This window comes from Psittacula echo, assembly GCF_963264785.1.
Source record: "Psittacula echo genome assembly, chromosome: 2".
In the NCBI taxonomy this organism is placed as follows: domain Eukaryota; kingdom Metazoa; phylum Chordata; class Aves; order Psittaciformes; family Psittacidae; genus Psittacula; species Psittacula echo.
In genome coordinates, this window is record NC_137737.1 from 70,000,132 (window position 1) to 70,019,954 (window position 19,823).

At 37.8% G+C, this 19,823-nt stretch overlaps 1 protein-coding gene across 2 annotated transcripts; it reads left to right on the plus strand.

Annotated features, from left to right (window-relative positions):
* The first annotated feature begins 2,186 nt into the window (after positions 1-2,186).
* Positions 2,187-18,705, plus strand: EEF1E1 (eukaryotic translation elongation factor 1 epsilon 1). 2 transcript variants are annotated; one of them, XM_080612018.1, is made up of 4 exons: positions 2,187-2,452; positions 4,185-4,385; positions 11,577-11,672; positions 18,052-18,705. In XM_080612018.1, the coding sequence occupies exons 1-4, from the start codon at positions 2,345-2,347 to the stop codon at positions 18,190-18,192; spliced, it is 546 nt and encodes a 181-aa protein (XP_080468144.1). In that variant the 5' UTR covers positions 2,187-2,344; the 3' UTR covers positions 18,193-18,705. The 2 variants fall into 2 exon arrangements, with proteins under 2 accessions (XP_080468144.1, XP_080468143.1); XM_080612017.1 differs by lacking the exon at positions 2,187-2,452 and adding an exon at positions 2,834-2,975.
* The last annotated feature ends 1,118 nt before the right edge of the window (positions 18,706-19,823 follow it).

The window sequence follows — 19,823 nt, forward strand, 5'->3', positions numbered from 1 at the left end:
AAGCCTTCGTTCGCCTCCTCCTCCAGCCATTCCGTGGTGAATTGTTTTGCACTTTTGAGCAAGTTTCTTCCGCAAACTCAATCACAAAGCTCCACCTAATGGAACTAGGGGAGAACTGTGCACAGAAAAAGGAGAGAAACGCTGCTGACTCTTATCAATGGAGAACTGCTACACAACCGTAGACAGTTAATCTCCTTCACCTAATTTATAAAGCCTCGTCTTCCAAAGACTTTAAAAATTTTAGATGGGAGGAAAGCCAAAGACTTCAGTATTTCATCTGACTGAAATTGTAACCAATAACATTTCAATCCATCAATACTCGCATTTCACACTGGTAAGTCTCACCTTCTAGGTTCCAAAGCATTTTAAAATTGTAAATATAAATAATAACCTGTAAATGTAGGTATATATTTATTGATAGTTGGTTCATTATTGAAAATTAAATCTTTCAATAATGAAACAATCAACTAGCTCTTTTAAAAAATGGCAAAATCTGTCTAGCAATTTCCCCACTGAAAATGAAGGCTTTCTGTACAATTTTAGGTCATTCATTGCTATAACGCTAGAATACAGCTGGAACACTAGCATTTCAAGATATTGCTGCAGGAAAAGAGCTGAGGAACTAAAAAAACTTTGCAAAGAGCAATACCATTTTAAAGGCATAGCAATTTGTTATTATTATTTTTAAATTAAGAGCTTTGCAAATGTTAATATAAAGGATTGGACAAATTCCTGAAAAAGCTTAAAAACCACTCATGACTTCAGAATTGCTCCCCATTCAGAGGAATTCTCTGTGGCCACTTTCAGACTTTTTCTGCAACAGAAGGTACAAATCTAAATGTCACCTTGTATCAAGATAAAGCGTTTCACTGAGGAACCAGGATATTTATCAGGATCACCTTATCTGAGATGACTGATGCAGTGATAGCCCTGAATATGTATTTTGAAACTGTCAGTAGCAGGACAAGACCAGCATGTTGTTTTTAGTAAAAGCAGTAGTATTTATTAGTCTTCTATCAAGTACTGCACTTTGATATTCTGCACAAATACATCTGCCAATCCACAACTGTTTTAATTTCTAACGTTTATGATCAGACATAGCTGTATGACATCCACAGCAGAATATATTCAACTAGAAAGGTGATTAAATCATGTCTTCAACAAATCTCATTTACACTAAGGTGAGTTAAATCAGGCTATTTCACGGCCAGCCCAGATTTTGTGGGGTTTATCTCTTAACTTCACTGCTATCATTATCCGTGGTTCATTAACATGTTTTTCTTCACCCCACTTCTTTCCCTCCTTTTCCTTTGATGCCCTTGATCAGTGCTTGTAATAGCTCGGTTCTGCGTGATCCTTCTTAATAGCACAAAAATGTAGCTCTCTGAAACCAGCTTTTGGATACACTCGAACGACAAGCTCAAAGTTTACGAGGTGGATGGAGCAAGGCAGGACCGGTAAACGGGCGGGCGAGCAGTGTGATCTCGTTAGCCTCGGTTCCCGAGATACCAGAGCGAAGGGAGAGCTGCGTCCGCCTCGTTAGCCCAGCGGTATCCCCCCGATGCGCCCACAGACAGCACGCTGCCATTGCATCCAGCGATCGAAGAACCGGCAGCAAGAGGCCGGACAGGCCGGGACGCCGGAGAGAGGGCCCCCAGTGTCTGGTCGCCCCTGGCCGTCTCCAGCAGCCGGGACATCCAAGGGCCAGGGGCTGCGATGGGGTCGCACCTTTACTGTCCTCTGCCAGAGGCACAGCGACAAACCCATCAACAGCTCCTGTCCCATTCCGGGAAGAAAGCAGCCGCTGTTCCCGTTGGAAACGGAGGCTGTCTCCATCCCGAGCTATAAAACCGACTCTGGCAGGGGCGGCCGAGAAGTGCCTTGCTCTGAGAGGCCGCTTGGCCCCCACCGCCTGTGACTTGGCCAGAGAGCGGACAATACACCGCCACGTTCCCGTCCCTGACCGGCCATCAACAACTGCCCCAGGGACGCGGTGTCGGCCCCCTGACCTTCAGAGCTCGCCCCGCCCCCGGCTGAGGTTTCGCCCTGGAGGCGTGGCTTAGCCCTGCCGCGTGCTCCACGCTGGCGGTGGAGACGCTGTGAGCATGCGCAATTCATGGTCCTCCGCTCTTTGCCGCCCCCGAACGGTTTCCAAAGCAAAGTGCGGTTTAGTGCAAGCGTTGGCTACGCGCCGAGCATCTGATTGGCTGTCCGGTACCTTCAGGCCAATAGCAGTGTCGGTTCCTTTGGAGGTGTGGTGGTTCTGCTTTCCAATGGGATTGGAGGTTGTTGTCAGGTGGTGCTTGCCACTTCCCTTCCTTTCCCAGGTGGTCTTCCGCCAAAGATGGCAGCTGCGGCGCGGCCGGGGCCGGGTGTGGAGGAGTTGGTGCTGCTGGAAAAGCTGCTGGGCCTGCCGAAAGGGAGCAAGTACGGCGTCCAGGGGGAGCGGAAGGTGAAGGGAGCGAGGAGGGGCTGGCAGCGGGCGGGCGTCCACCCACCCTCTTCCCCAGCGGTCTCTTACCTCGCCGCTTCCCCTCCCACCTCTCCGGCCCTGCCCCGCCAGATCATCCCCTTCACCACCGTTGCGACGGTGGCTGGGACCCCCCTCCCCACCCAAGCTCCTTCTCTCCGGGGCGGGGGGGGGGCGTGAGGGGCGCGCCCTGTGTCGGCCTCAGCTGCCCATCTCGGCTCCGTCAGCTCTTCGCTTGAGTGGGAGTTTCATTTTCTCTCCCCGAGCCGCTTCCTTCATCACCCGCCCTAAGTTGTGGCTGTAGGGCCTCGCTACCTACTCGTAGGTTCTAGAAGCTTCTTTCTTCCGCCTGTGGAAGGGATATTGCCTGGCGTTGGAGGGATGTCGGCTTAAAATGTGTTCTTACACCACCGTTCCCTACGCTTTTCTTGTGCCAGCGCAAGTTACATCTGTGCTGGTGTGGTTAAATTGCGTGGGAAAAAGATACGGTTTTAATATTAAGAAGGTATCTGTAGTGAGGAGTTGTTGCTCTTAAATATTTTGGGTTTTTTAAGTAGAAGTCTTGGCGTTTTGAAGTTTTTACAGAAACGTTAAGTTCCGTAGTTTAAGAGGCATCTTAGGCCTGAAAAGTGTAATATGGGGCTGAAAGTGTTACATATGTGTAAGGCCCTTTAGGTGGTGCTTTTGGAGAAAGATAACAGAAAAGAAGGTGTGTGGTTGCCTTGTGTTAGTTGGTTTGTAGGGGGTTTTCCCCTTGACTTTACTGCTTATGATTAAAGTCCTGAATATCAGTATATGCATTCTTTGGTTACAAAAGCTTGCTTAATTATTTGACAACCTGAGTGGTGTTTTAAAGCTGTTGCTGTAAAGCAGAAGTCTGAAAAATCAAGTAACTAGATCGGTCTGTAGTTTTCCAGACTGCATGTTGATAGAAAAAAGTGAATAGTCAAAGAGTCTTGGTACAACTGCAAAATGAAAATCATGATTTTAGCTTGTACTTTATGTTAATTAAATTCAAACATAGAGGCTCCTTTGTGTGGTCAGATACTTTGAAAAAAGAAAGTATTGCATTTTAATCAGCTTCTTTTGTCTTTTGATCTTGTAAATGACTGAATGGGCTTTAGTCTGTTGCAGTTAGTTTCAATTCATTCACTTAATTTCTGATTCTTAGCGGTTCAGTTTCTTTTAGCACAGCTTAGTATGCGCTAGTGTCACTAACAAAAACATTGTTAAAGCTAGACATGTGTTGTCCTCCCCTGATATCAGTGAATTACTAACTTCTGTCAGAGCATTTGGGAATAGAATAGTAAGTATGAATAAGCATTTTGGTAAGCCTTGCTGCTGTGATCTGCTCAGAGAGAAATTGGATGCTGCTGACTTTACAATCCTAAGTCTGAGTCCTGAATTTGAAAATAAGTTAAAAGTTAGTTAATTACATTTCTGACAGTGTTAGAATGAGCAATACCATTTCTTGCTAATAGAGACAGAATTTGATTAATTTGAGCTAAAGGTATCTTGGCTTATGCACGTTCAATACCGTTTCTTCTATAAAAAATGAAAATATACCACCGCAAAGAATAAAAAGAGAATATATCACGACCTTTAGTATCAATGTTTCTAAATTCCAATATATTGCTTTAAAGATCCGTCTGAAGAGCTACAAAAAAATAAAAATAATCTAATTGCACTTTTTTTTTGTTTTTTTCTATTCTAGGTTCCTGTTCTTCAGACAAACAATGGACCTGGTCTGACAGGAATAATGACCATAGCTGCCTACCTAGTTAAACAGGCCAAGAAAGAGCAACTGCTTGGAAGTACTGCAGAAGAGAAAGCTGTTGTCCAGCAATGGTTGGAATATAGAGTGACTCAAGTAGATGGAAGCTCTAGTAAAGAAGATACTAGGATAATTCTGAAGGTAAGGAGTATTTAATTACCTTGCCACTGAATTTTGGAGTGACTAGACCTTGAAGAAAGTTATGGTGCTAATGTGTGTGAACAACCAAGTAATAGAACTGAGCAAATGTTGAAGATTTGGCAGTGTCTCTCAGTACTGGCTTTTATTCTGCTTGCTGCTTTTCACTTTTCTTGACAAAAATACCCCAACAACCTGAAACAAGAGGGAAGACAACTTCAACTGTAAAGTATGGGAAGCAGAGCTCTTAATATTTTATGGCTGTAGCGCTGGAAACTACCCAGGGTGTTCCAGATAGTTTAGAGGTTGTTCAGCTGCCTAGTCTCGTATTTGGCATGTAAGATGGCACTTTCCTACTATCTTCCTAAACTTCAGTTAAAAACAAGTTGAGGTTGTATTTCAAGATAACACTGCTCTGACTGTTTTAAGAGCAATTCTTACTGATTTGGTAATTATGGAATACAGGCCATACTTTATGTTGTGGTACTTGATACTGATATCAAAAGGAGTTACTGGACAGAATTTCTGTGTTGAAAAGGGAAATCATAAAGGAACTCTGCAAAACTACCCTTTACATAGGGCTGCCTTATATGGAGGGTTTAGTCTGCTGTAGTAAATGCTTCTTGTAGTCTGAAGCTTACTTTCTTTTAAGCAGGTGGAAACAGAAAAGAGGATCTCAAGGGTCACTCTGTTATTCGAACAAGAAATATATGGCAAGGAGTAGATAGCAGAATTTATTTCCTCCTTCTTGTGACTGATAATCAGTATTTTTGAAGTCTTGTGGGAACAGAGCTTGAAGAGAAAGTTTGATTTACACTGTTACATGTTAAGGGCTCTGTTTAATAAGTGTATATGAAACTAGTAAAATTCAATCAGGTTTTGAAGTGTTTATTTTTTCTAATTTTAAAGGTGTATTTTAGATGACAAGTATGCAATGCTCAGTGCTACTTTTGAGTCTGGGTTTAGAAATAGCTTTGTGACATGAGAGGTATTAAGAGGGTTGATTTTACGTGAGGCTAGCAGAGTCTTAATGCTTCTGACTTCTATTAGGTGTGGCAAGTCTGAGTCAACTAGAACTATTGCAGAAACTAAAGATAAGCTGAAACAGCATTCAGGAGTTAACATGTTGTGTTACTTAGTAAAGGAAGATCTTACATCTTAAAATTGTGCCAAGCAAAACCTTGTTAGTAATGTGTTGTCCTTTTCAAACTGACAGCCTCCTTGATCTTTAGGACTTTGAATGTCATGTCTGCTTTACAAGGATCAACTTGGTGAAAGCTCTAAAGAACCATTTTTCTTGTTTATGCCCCAGATAATCTGAGTTACTGAGATCTCATTGTAGCTATGTAATGTCTTCCATTGGTTAAGCATCAGTTTGTTTATATTGCTTCTCTTTTTGTAACATAACTGCTCTTATTTTGTACATGCAAATGATATGAAAGCCTTTATAGTCATGGTTACTCTACAGATATTGCATGAAAACTGTCTACCCTTTGGGATTTCTGAAACTTGACTGAAGGAGGCGTTGACTAATCGGGGTTTAATTTCAGGTTTACCTGTACTTTGAACAGGTGGTATGTATGACTGGATGGCCCTCAGAGGTTCCTGTTGTCTAATTAATGTTGTTTTAAAAAAAACTTTATGACAAGTATTTCATAATTTCAGTAATTTTTTGAAACAAACTGGTGATGCCTTTTGTTCTTTCCCAAACTGTGAGAAGACCATATGAGAATAAGTAACTTCCATTCACTTTTCTTGCTCTTCTGTTATACAAGAAACAAAAGCAAGTTTTCTGTCTTGTTACAACAAAATACATGTGCTCTGGATGGCTTAAGTGCTGACCTTCTTTGTCAGCACACACGTGTGAATATCTGCAGAACTGCATTTGGGTATTAAAACCAGACACAGTGATATGATGGTTTCATGTTGAAGCTGATATCTCTTTTCAGTTTTAGTTTTAGAAGCACTGGCAGTGTAGAAAAGACAATATATTGAAACACAAATATGTAGATAAATCAAGTGTTTCCAAACAAAGCGAAATTTCCTTACTGAGAAATGGCGTCACTTGAGGGAGAATCTCTGCCTTTAAGTATTATCTGATAGATATTACAACTTTAAAATTTTCCTGTGGATTTTTTTTTTCTTTGCAGATGCTGAATAACCAGAATTTATTTTGACACAGGGCTGCTGTGGAATTGTTCCAGCACTAATAATTTCATAGTATAGCAATTAAGATTTTTTTTTTTCTTTTAATTTGTTCTCTTGCTACCATGATTAATCAGAAAAAGAGGCAGCCTACCATTAAAGTATACTATGCCAAGAGGGAGTACGGGTGAAAAAAAATTAAAAACTAAAATAGGAAGGGAAATCTGAGGTTGTAGTTTTACAACGTGTCTGGAATACACAATGGCAGTCTTGGGACAGCTGCAGCCTAGAGCCACGATTTATAATAAGCTGCCAAAAACAGTTCAGTTACTTCTGCTATAAACTTTAGGCTGTCTCTGTTTAACCCTTAATTGAGGTGATGTGGTTCTGAAAAATGTCAGTAACTGGTTTAATGTTTGCTAATTTGATTAGGAAGGGGTTTCTGTTGGCCTTAGGAAAATAGGTTTTTAACTTGTTCTTGCTGGTGTGTTGACTCTTAACTTGGCATGAAAGCAATCATGAAGTAGCCAGACCATCTCAACCAGGTTTTTATTTTCATTCAGAGCAAATGCCATACTGTTCAAAGTGACCAATGAAAGTGCTCTTGGAGTTTGGTCTCTGATTTATGCTCCTGTGCTGAACAAAAGAAACAGGAGCAGTACCTCTGGGTTGTTCTTCAGCATATACGCAGGGAATCACGATTGTTAATAGTGGTGATAGCATAATATCTAATGCATTATATTAACTTTGTTGTCCACAGGATGAGAGAGTATTTTCCTTTGCTTCTTTGATATTTGGTTAATGGTAAATGAAGCTTCATGGGAAAAACTGGAAAATTACTGAGGAGTTGTACCTGATAACTAGCAGTCTTTCTACTCTTCTAGGAAGGAATTGAATGTTTGTGAAACACTTGTGCCATCAAGTGTCCACTTAGGTGTTAATTAATTCAACTGAAGAGATTTGAATGTCTGCCTTGACAGTTTTAGGTATTTGAAACTTAAGAGTTCTTCCTCCCTACTACATCTTCAGGGGCATATGCTAAATAACTGTGAGCTTGCTATAGAAATCTCTAGATTCTGAAGGATAATTATAGCAAAGAATTTTTGTGTTCTGCTTTCAGTGTCTTAAACAAAAAATGTTCCATGATTTCAACTAGTTTTGTCCTAATTTACTGTGCTGTCTGCCTATAAACATGAAATCCAATTAGAAATCTGAGTAAGAGAGTTTCAATTCTTATTTAATATCCTTGATTGAAAAATTACTGTTTCCACAAATACATAAGCAGGTTAATCCATACTCTGCCCATGCCATTAATCACAGTTCTTGTACACTGTTTTTTGGCAGACTTCTAAATGGGATGCCTACCCACTTTGGCAAGCTTGTTCAGCAAGTGTTTACGAAACTTCAAGTATCTTGTGTTCACTTCTCTCCCTTTTCTGTTAGCACCAGGATATTTTTGTGCACTTGCAGGTGTAAAAGATTCTATTTTGATTACTTGAGCAATGTGTCTTGAGTATTTTTTCTTCTGTCTGTTAGAGGAAACTCAGTATGCTGAATGTAATACCCTTCCAGACCAGATTTAGCTCATAGTTTGCCAGTTAGAGAAGTCTTGCGTGAGAATTAAAAATATGCCTATGCCCCAACAGTGCAGTTCTACTTTTCTTGGGTATGGCTGCAGCATCCTGTCTTGAGTTCTGCATCGTCAGAGGCTTTCCTGACACATTTGGGAGTGCTCAGCTCTTTGTCTTTGCATGATGAGATATAAAGGCATTTAGGGTATAAATGACCTTGAGAATACTGCTGATTGCAAGGATGTGCTTCTGTGCACAAACAGTATGTGCTGGACATACATAGACACACTAGTGGTGTGCTGTGGACAAAATACCCAAAACAGTATCAGTATGATTAGATCCATTGTCAGCTATTGTGTCGTGTAAGAAGCAGCTGTTACTTACCTGAGCTATTGTCTTGACTTGTGGTGGTTGGAAGGGATTCATTTGCCTTAATGGATGAATTGGATTACAGATAATTAAATTGCTTATTTAAAAGATAATAAGTGATACTGTGGGGTAGCCAAAAGCATGCTGTGGGTGGGGTGTGTTGAGCTGTTGCTCCAGATACAGGCTGTAAATTGGACTTTTTTTTTTTTTTCCATAAAACAAGGAAATGGGAATCCATCAGTTAGCCCATGAATAATGCAACATCTCTTCTTCTGGTTGCTTTTTCCCCCTTATGCCCAAAAATGGAATTTGAATTGCCGTGGTGGTTCATTGTATACTAGTGCATCAGACTGCAGTTATGCCTTAAATACCTGTTTGAAATTTGACAAGGGGCTTCCTGAGGGACTGCAACAATAAGTTCATACAGTTCCAAGCAATTTTGAAGTCTATTTCAGTCATTTAATATTGGGATTGTATATATGTAATCAGTTTAAGTAGTGATGTTCAGTACATGAAAGACAGTGGTACAAATGACGGACCTGAGTCTCCTGGATGTAATAGACACTCAGATACAGTTTTGTGTTCATGTTTTCATTAATCTTTCCAGGACAGGAACACTAGTTCAGTTTAATACCATGGTCACTTACGAAAGCTTGACTTTGACACAGAATTCTTACATGGTTGGCTGTCAGCCAATAATATAATCATCTATGGGGAGCAAACCCATGAGGCAAGATTAACTAGATGTGCCTAGTGCACATTAAAAGAATTGTACGTTTCTGAATTAGTTTGCCTTACAGGATGAAATCTGACTGTATTTTATGGAAGGAAAGCACATGTTAAAAAAAAAAAATTGAAAATTAATACTAATTTATCCAAGACTAAGCCATTTTTGCCAAATTCCATTTGTTCAGTTAACTGACTTCATCAAATTTCATGAACCAGGGTAAATAATTGTTCACACTGTAATGGTTTATTTGCCTTTAAATTTTTAGGATTTTTTTTTTTTTTTTTAATTTGATGAGTATACTGTGTATACATGCACAGTATAAAATTTTGAGCAGGGAAATAAATGTGTTGATTGTGCCTTCATGAATGATGAGCTTTTTACTTTATGAAATCCTGAGTCTGTAGCTTGGACTAAGAAGAAAGAGGGGAGGGAGGATATCATTTCAGTGGTGTTACTTCTCACTGTGTGTTGAATTTCTGGTTAATCAAAGTGAAAAATACTGGTCAGAAGAATCTGTGTCACAATAGATGATTTCACAATTTATTTTTTTTCCTAGTGGACATATCTCTGGGTATATTTGGGGGTTTTCTTTCCTACAGACATTTTCTTAACGTTGCATTTGCCTTTGTGATATGTGTATGAAATTCCACAGAATGGTAGTTATATACTTAAAGTAATCTGAGAGCTTACTAACATGAACAAAGCAGTAAACCAGTTTAAAGAAAAGAAGCTATATAGCCAGGGGCAGATGACCTTACAGAATTTTAACTATGCAGGGGTTAATATTTTTCCCCGATTTGCTCTAATAAAAGAAATCAAAGCAGACATGAGGATGTTTAAATACTACAGAAGTACAGGAGTTCTGTCATGAAGAGCTTATCAAAGAATAAGGTGGCATAATGGAATCAAACTTGTTAAAATCAAATACAGGGTTAGATGTCTTTGTCTCAGCATTTTAGTTTTGTGTTTGGGTTGGTTTTACATATGCACTGTAGGATATCTCTATCAGTAAAATTATGGAACCACAAAACTGTAATCTGACAATGACTAAATATAATTTTTAAATTGTTCACTAATTATTAGCCCCCTTCTCTTTGCCCTAGACTTTTTTCTAAAATAAATAAAAGGTTGTCTTAAAATGAAATGTACTGTAATGGAGACCAAAAAACTGTTTCAGGGACATTTTGAAAAATGTTAGTTATATTTGAGTTTCTTGCCTCTGTTTCTGAGGCAGGGAAGGGGTGGCTTAAGGAGATTGCTTACTGAAAAAAATTGTAGTAAATTCCCTCCTGTTTCCTCAGCAAAGGAATACTAACAGGGAGAGCTTCCAGATTACACAAACGAAAGCTTGCTTATGCTAGGATCAGGGTTAATGTAGGTAACTTTGCTGCTGTGTTTCTTCAAAGTGAAGTAGGGGACAGAAAGATGCATCAGTTGAATGAGAAGTAGGTAAGATGTGGAGAAGAGGAGGGAGGTAGAGGTTATGTGTGATTGCTTGTATTATCAGAAGTGATATACTTGAGAAGGAATAAGTCTGTCAGCCCCCTGGTTTGCAGCAGAGAATGACTGCATACAAAAAGATGTGAAAAAGGGTCTTTCAGTAGAACAGATTTGAAATAATTACTCACTGAACCTAAATGGAAGCCTTCTGCTACCCACCCTTAGCCTCTGATACAGAATAGTTGAGAGATGATCTTAAAATGCTGAAGCAGTGTTCTCTTTGAAGGGACTTGGACAACAACTGAATTGACAGTATCAGTCAATAAGAGTTGCTAGCAGTGATTTCAACGTTAATAAAAGTAGGTGTCAAATGATACCAAGAGTTCCAGACTGCGTTGAGTCCTGGAGGACAGGAGAAGCTGCTACTGGAGAAGCAATGCACCCTCCTTTGATTGTAGAACTGTATTTTGCACTTATCAAATGTTAAATGTCTTAACAGCAATGCTTTTGAGTCATATGTGCTAACAATAAAAAAAGTCTTGGTTTTGGAGTTCCAGTGATTTGGAGCCAAGAAGACAGACTTGAAAATATTTGTGTGGTGTCAGATTGGAATATAAAATAAATCACACTTGTATTTACAAAAACTTGAGCGGATATAAGGGGAAGAATTATAAAAAAATTGTGCTAGCAGCAAACTGGCTAGTACTGAGTTTAGAGAGCAACATTTAAATTTTATTGAATCCTCGCTGTCAAAGAAGGATGATAGTTTGTTATCTTGACACTTATTTTCTTCTTTGCTGAATAGGGATAAATTAAAGCTGGCATTTATTTTATGTGCATGGTCTCCAGAGGAAGTTTTCTGTTATTTTTAACAATTTCCTTAATATTTTGTCTTATGACGTCAGTACTACAGCAATACAATGACTTTTTCATTTTCAGGATCTTAACTTACACCTTGAAGATAAAGTCTACCTTGCAGGAAACATTTTTACCCTGGCAGACATTCTGATGTACTATGGGTTGCATCATGTCATGGTAAGTGTTATTTGAATTATTTTTATATGTACAGCTGTCATAATTGTTTATCTAGAGAGCAGCTTATTGTTGTAGAAATTGACCTACTGAATTGCTCAGTGAAAATCACAGAATGAAAATTGAGATATTTCGTACAAAAACTTGAAATAAAACTTGGGTTTAAGTTGTGGGTTTGTTTTTGTGGAGTTTTGTTAGAGGTTGGTTTTTTGGGGTTTTTTTTTTTTTTGCTTTTAGTTTTTTTTACTTCTTTTTGACAGACCCATAGCTAAATATTAAAATAAGTGTATTACCTTTAGTGTTCTGAATTTCAGTTGCCTCTACGTAACAGAGATAATAGCTGTCTCTCTGACATGCATGTGTGTCTGAGAATCAGTGAATTCAATCAACTGGGTGAATGGTTATGTTATACCATTGAAAATAGGACTCTGGTTGAAGAGTGCAAGAAGAGTAGACTTCAAAAGGCAGGCTGAGGCAGAGAAGGGGAGGGAAGATCAAGTAATGAAATACTACCAAAAATGAGAACTCTAGACTGTTGAGGAGTAAGTTCAAATGAGAAAGTATGAAGCAGAGGAGCAGGAAGGGAAACTTCATTTCAGAAGGTTTTTGAAAACATGTTAGTCACCTAGAATTAATTCTGTTAAACCATATTTGCCTTGTAAAATATCTTAAGTAGTAGGATAGATGTGTTGACTAGAGTGTCAGAATGGGTTACCTTTCATATATGATATGTAGACAAAAAAAAATGTGTAAGTACTTTCTAAAAATTACCGTATATGCTGTAGGAGAGTATGAGTTCAAATGATACTTTTTTTTGAAAAGAACTTAGGCAGAGGAAAATCAAGCATATTTTAAATTTAGAGTTTGCTCTAGTGTAGACCACCTAATCAAGAAGATAAGCTACAAGTTACTGCTTTGGGAAATAGAACAGATGGTAGAAACAAATGACTTAGTGCTCCTGGGTGCCTGCAACCATCCAGACACTACTTGGGACAAGTTTATAGTACAGCATCTGTTTCTGAAATGTTTGACTTCATGGAAGATCATTTTCTGAATCGGAAGGGTATAAAGGGCAAATAATGGGATGGCTATCCTAAATAAAGAGGAAAATTTAGAAGCTGCTAGCTAGGAATTGCATGTATTTTGAAGGTTTCAGACATGATTAATACAGGTTCCTAACCATAAAGGTAAACACTTGAACTGTAGAATCTTGTGATGTTTTTTTTTTTGTTTTTCCTGTAGTGAGAGGAGAGCACGTACAAAGCTGCAGCGCTGCCCTAAGGTTTGTGGGGGGGGAGCTGCTCTATCACTTAAAGTGATGTGGTCTAGTGAAGCAGTTTGTCACATGCATCACTGTTTCAACTAAGCCTTGTGCAAAATACCAATAAATACTTCCTCTAATCCTTCAAGAGAGAAGGTAGAAATGGGAGGCACAGAGAGGGAGACCCACAGTTCTTGCTGTCCATCAGGTTGTTTAGAACATCAATCTGAAAATACTACTGATAATGATCTTCAGGCTTAGTCTCTTACCTTTTGATAGACTAACAACTACATGCTAGCACAGACATTAGTAACAAAATACTGTAAGTATTAGTGGCAGACCATGGTTGTCCTGAATGAGTCAAGTATTATTCAAACATTAAAAATCTTCTGGTGTGACTTTAATTGGAAATGATTTTAAGACCACTCAGTCCTTCTTCACTCCCAGTTTCATTTTGCTTTTGGAGTGTTTCTGAATATAGATCATACGTCTTTGCATTACTTCCCTCCTCCCACCTTCGTTAATGAGTGAAAATCAGATTCACAGGTAGTGTTTCAGGCTTTGTGCAGACTTGAGTTTATTTTGAGTCTAGAAACACACTTGTAATAATAACGCAGGAACTAAATTGTATACATTGTTGTTCTGCATCGTAATATAGGTCAAACACCCTAAAAGTGTAATGCTTGATACTAAGTTTTTTTTAAATCAATGTGATTTACATTGTCATATGTAATTCCATGTCTCCATGTATCTGATATAAATGTTGTTGTCTTTAGACACTCTGATTACTTAAGTACATATGTGGATAAGTATAATGAACAATGAAGTTCTACTAGATTAAAGCATAGATTGCACAGAAAACATGAATTTGGAAGCATTGCTCAAGGATAGCTCAAGCAATCAGTAAGCATTAAATTCCCCCTGTGGTAATGAACTTGTTTCCCTATGTTTTTATTCAATATTTTATATGTATTTTCAAACAGCACAAGTCCAGTTCTATTTGAGAGAAATAATCAATACAAAACTTTGTCAGAACCAAAGAGTTAGTCTCAAATTTGTATGTCTGACTTGGAAATTTCTTTAATAAGGCCTAGAAAGTAAGTTATGGGTGAAATTCAGATCTGCAAATGGAAGGTGCCTCAGTCAAAGTTTTGGGGTCAAATCAAGAACAATCAAGTACAAAACAAAGTTATTCTCCTCAGATCAGAACTACTAATACTGAACTAAAATAAGAATGCACTAGGAGCTTGTTTTCCACTTATTTTTTCCATAATGAACATTTCCTGTAATAAACAGATTGCTGTGAATTTTTGTTAATATTCGCTAATACACTGCTTTTAGTAATGAGGTAACAGGCTTTCCTTCTGAAAAATTATGCTAGAAATGGTACTTAAACTGAATAGAAAACCAATTTAACTTTTAAGAGAAGACTTAATTTTAAGCATGTTCCTTCAACAGCAGAAAATTAGTCAAAACTATGTGAAAGTGCATGTATTTCATGAAATAAACTGTTCAGCTTGGGATTGGGTTTTTTTTTCCATCTTTTTCATTCTCCATATCTAAAGGCTAAATTTAAAAAGTGAGATTGTATCTTATTCTTGATGCTGAAGAACTTGAGATATAGTCAGGTATTTTTAGACTTTCCGTGCACATTCCGGATGTGGGAATGGGAATTTATGCCTCCATCCCCAGTGCAACTGAAAGCAAATATAATTAAAGCATGTATATTTATAGCTCTTCCAGAAACTCTTCTAGTTGTGTTGTATGATGACCACCTTGGTTACCCTTTGTGAGCACCGTGGTGGAAGAATAAAAGACTTTATTCTTTTTTTTTTTTCTTTTCCCCATGACATAAAAAAGCCTGTCAAATTGAGTGTCTGCTGCTTTGCTATTAAAATAATTGCTTTAATAGCAAATAATTATTTTAACAGCAGAACAGCAGCCTTTCTTAACTTGGGGGAATTATCTAATTTAATGAGGAAGAACAGAAGATACCCATCTAACAATGTTGTAAAAAACGCCATGGAAGTGATCTCTAAACAATTAACCTAAGAGTTATGTTCCAAGTAAAAAGTAGAGCATGCCACAAAGTGCTTTTTAATATATTTCACTGATGGAGTACATTATGTAAATAAGTAAAAATATCTTGCTTGTTGTGCCTAGAGTACAGAAAGGGGTTTTGTTATTAAGAGTAGCTATCTGTTTTGCCCTTCGGATGTTTCTTTCACTACACTGACGGAACGGAGGAAGACTAGTTTTCCAGACTTTATTTTTTATTTACATCAGGGAAATATGAAGATTGAGAATTGTCAGTGTAAAATTATGGGAGGAAATACTGTACCTGCTGCAAAATCTGAAGTTTAGTTCAGCATTTTCATAACCCAGTGCTTACCCATTAAAGACTTTGTAAAAGGGCATTGTAATTATAACTTTACATGTGCACAACTGACAGTTAAAGCTAACGGTGTTTTTATTACCTGCTCATACTTAAATATTTTTCTTCATTTTCAGTAATTTTAGATGGCCTTAGAATACACGTTGCTCTTTGCATGTGCTATGTTAACTTGTAAATGGTTCTACAACTTTATACCAAACACTAGCTTCCAACTACCATTATAACAAACTGCAGATGATCAAAGCATTTTCCCCTAAATGCTACTGCATAGGAGGTTTTGTCATGGATATCCTGCACTTGCAGAAGCTGAGGCAATTTGTAAAGCACTCAGTGTTACATTTTAATAGCTTCCATTCTTCTTGTAATGCATTTAAAAATTCTGGAGTTTTCGCCTTATCAGTGTCATTCTCTTCCACTGGGCTAATGCCGATTGACTCCTCTATGTTTCTAGCTCAGCAAAAATAATATGTGGCTGTGTTTTAATTGATTTGTCTGTGCACTTCTGTTGGTGTATGCAGCTGTAGGAATAGTGTTTACATTTCCATGCCAGCAGGAAGAAACTCAGATTTTCTCATGCTGCTTAACTGGGGTTCATAGCAGTTCAAAATTGTAGAAGTTATTGAGGAAATACATGTGCAGTGCTATGCTTGTATTGTGGCAGGTCAGTTCTATAAGAACAGCTAGTTGGGTTTAGGAGCAGCTGCAAGATCCCTGATTTTTGGTTGTTGCTGCAGTTATTGTGCTCTTAACTTCCTGTTAATAGAGTTTTAATGGTATGTGGCATTGGTTTAGAATTCCTTCCTCCTGCAACTCCTTGAAATTATTCTTCCTCAGTGGTTTTCCCATGGCTCATCTTCTAAGATATATCTATATTTTCTTTTTACTACTATGTACTTAAATCTTTACAGTTCTTAGCCAAGTGCTGGGCTGTGTGAAAGAACAGTCAGGAAAAGCAGCAAATATTACACACAGCTCTTTTTCAGGAAAGGGCTGGTGCAGCACGAGGTAAAATTTAACATGAGAGTTAGTTTTGGATGCCAGCTTTTCACTTAAACAGCTGAGTAAATGAATGTGTATGGCTCTTCCTGTGATTTTAAAGTTTGTTGCAACATTTGTTTCCAGGTGTCCTGTGCCCAAGATGAAATTTGCAGTGCACCTGCATTATCCATAAAATCTGGTATTTGTAGAACAAGGCATAAGGAATACGCCATCTGTTTAGCTTTTGAGAAGGGGATTAAGCTTGATTAGCTCTAGAAGTCTAAATGTGAGAAGTATTAGGCATGTCTAGCTATGATTTGTCTGTTAAAACTATCCTCTACAGGTGTGCCCTCTTTCATTGACTGCAGGTGTTGTCAAGATGACTAACTTAAGCTTGATGGGTAACTTAGCTAACTGAAAATGAAGTGAATCCCATGCTGCTTGTTTAAGTATTGGTGAGATGAGATAGGGCAGTTGATGTGAGGATCACATTTGTTCCTGATGCAGTTTTTGTAGTCTGTTTTGAGGACAACCTGATTTGTAATTCAGTTGTAGTGGATTAATGTGAGGAAACACATGATTGTCTAAACTGATAAGCTGACTTCATAACAGAGTAATGAGGAGACCTAAAATTGCTAATCAAGGAGTAGTAATGCAGGTGATAGAGGATAGAAATAGTTCTTCTGCAGCTGGCTTAATTATGAAGTAATAAAAGACTTCAGTGAGGATGTTGGTGATGTGAACTTCAGTGGCTTTAAAAGATATAGTTAATATCTGTAATAGTACGTGACTTCATCTAAGCCAGTCCTCTAATAAAAAGTAAAGGTAGGTTTGAAGCTTCTGATTAATTTTGGCCACAATTCCAGTGGCAAGGAGCTGTTGGAATACCTGTATCGTAGTTGGAGGCTTCTTCGTGTCTGCTCTTGCAGCTGTTTAGATTTGGATTAAAATAAACAAGTGTATATGCTGTTGACTTGAGAGCACAACAGGACCTTAAACTGTAGGAGTAAGTGATAGTACTTTAATAAGTTTATGAAGTATGGACAGGTTTCCAGTTTGGTTTACTGTAGTAATTTGAAGCATTCCATTGCTGCCAATGTGAGCTAGCACGTCTGAACATTTAAGTGTTAAGCTATGCTGTTTCTTAGTAACTATTGTATGACCACTGCTCAAAATAGAAAACAACTTTCAACTTTTCTATCCAGTCTGAAATTGCCTGGAAAAAAAAAAAAAAAAAAAAAAAAACACAAACAAAACCATATTGCTGTACTTATATGTATACAAATACACCTTGAAATACAAAGCAGTTACTTTACTGATAAGACTGCCTGCTAGATTAACGTGAAAGGCTAGTGCCTGTTGCGGAACTCTTCCCTGCACCCCCAGTAATGTGTGCTAACCCCATAAATAGACAGATGCATTAAATTCAAGCAGGCTAACACCCTTTTTAACCCATCATTGTAATGCAAATATATATTCCACCCTCCAGGTCTGTTCATTTGAGTAAATTAAAAGTAAATCCATATTTTGGGTTGTGATTTTTCATACGGGAAGTTAAGATAGATACTGCCGGACTGTAACAACTTTTTATGCAAGCTGGAATCAGCTATAAAACTGTCCACTTTTATTTTGTCTTACCGCATGTTTGACACTAATGATGCAGGGCCTTGTCTTATTGCTGCCTTGTGTTTCTTTCCCATGATGCAGTGCCTTGTTTTATTGATGCCTTGTGTTTCTTCCGCATGCAGGTGGACCTCACAGTGCAAGAAAAGGAGAAATACCTTAATGTGTCTCGTTGGTTCAACCACATTCAACATTACCCAGGTGTCCGGCAGCATCTGTCTAATGTAGTCTTTATCAAAAACAGATTATACACTAATGCTCATTAAGGAAAATCTTAATGTCGTGTCAGAAGTGTGTTTGGAAGTTTTGAAGTTGTACTGTCCAAAACCATTAACTTGCGAATACTGGTTTGTAACCTGTATGTGAACCAAAACTGTTGATGCCTCAAATAGAATTGCATCGAATTGCTGTTGTGCAGTCAAGAATTTGAACTTATTAAATTGTATCATGTATCTGATTAAATGCAACAAAGGTAGAAAGATGAAAATAGAGTTTTAAGTCGCTATTTTTTGAAAATGAAAAGTTCTTTCAATTAAGTATTCGAGGGTAATAACACGGTCCTTATAGGAAAGAATTACTTATTTTCCTTCAATTATTCACTCCTTTTGCTATTTATTGAATTTTTATGTATGTCATGCTTCCTTTTCATTTTATTTTCCATGGATGTTTACACTAGTTTTGTAAAAGTTAAGAGCTATATTGTGTGCCAAGGATATGAAAAAGGGAACATGAAAATGTTACAAAGTATTTATGTGACTGAATAAATTATTTTAAAACTCTTTAGTCTTAATTTGGCTGTGAAACTTCTTAGTAGCTCTACAGTAAAGAAAATTTTGTTTCGCTTGCTGCTTCATTTTGTGGTATATGGACTTCTATTTTGATTCTAGAAGTGTTTTCTTTCAAACTGAGTAACAAAGGTTAGCATTCTGTCAAGATTCCTGGTTCATATGCTGTTTCCACGTAAGTGCAAATGCAAGTTTCAAGATGATAAAACCCAAACCACATAAGCTAAGGGGCAGGTTGGTCTTTCCTGTTAAGATGATAATGAGGTCCTCTATCAAGTTTATTCTCAAGGTTGGATCAGCAGACATTTGGACAGTGCTAACATAATGCCATAAGGATATACCTGAACTAGGTAATTACCTTCTGTGCAATTCAGTTTTTCTGTTTAAATGCTGAAAGAAATGTAAAGATACTTTGATATTTTAATTGGTAAACTTCCATTTTGGTTTTTACAACAGTATTCAGCAAACAACTTCTCAGTTGTAGATTCTTTTGTTTTAACTTGTGTGCTGCTTTAGAAGTCTCACCCAGTAAGGTGAATATAAAGGTACCTTGGACAGGTGTTTGAACCTTAGGGAAAAAAATAGGTACTAAAATCTATCCTAACACATAATAGGATAGAAGAAATTTGCATGAGTAAGCTTATCTTGCACAATTCCAGGCTAATACATGTTTTCTATATATACATAATTTCTTCAGAGGGTTTACAGGCACACTTTCAGGAATGTCTTATATTGTTAAAAATGAAAATATTCTTGTTTGGTTTGAAAAAGCTCTTATTGTTTCCCAGAATAATTAATTCTTAGCTTCTACTATATCTCCTGTTAGTTACCTTTCTTCCTTGCTATTTAGAAGTAGGCTGAAATATTGAGATCTGTTCAAGAATTGTGGAGTGGGCTTTACCACAAATGTACATTAGAAACTTCATACTCCAGACTTTTCACGTTTGACTACCTGAGGGTTTGGGGTTTTTTATTGTCAGTACTTGCACTGTTCATTCCCAATTTATTACCTAGTAAAATGTATACAAGTGTGTTTGCTTTTTTTTCCCCCATTTATGGTTGGGAGAAATTGATGATGAGACTTGGAAAAATGCCTTTTACGAAATTCTACT

Excerpts from the sequence above, each read along its gene's own strand:
- EEF1E1 (XM_080612017.1), top strand. The coding sequence starts at position 2,865 with ATGTGTTCTTACACCACCGTTCCCTACGCTTTTCTTGTGCCAGCGCAA. Across the intron at positions 2,976-4,184 it reads ACGGTTTTAATATTAAGAAG|GTTCCTGTTCTTCAGACAAA; the intron begins GTATCTGTAGTG and ends TTTCTATTCTAG. Across the intron at positions 11,673-18,051 it reads ATGGGTTGCATCATGTCATG|GTGGACCTCACAGTGCAAGA; the intron begins GTAAGTGTTATT and ends TTCCGCATGCAG.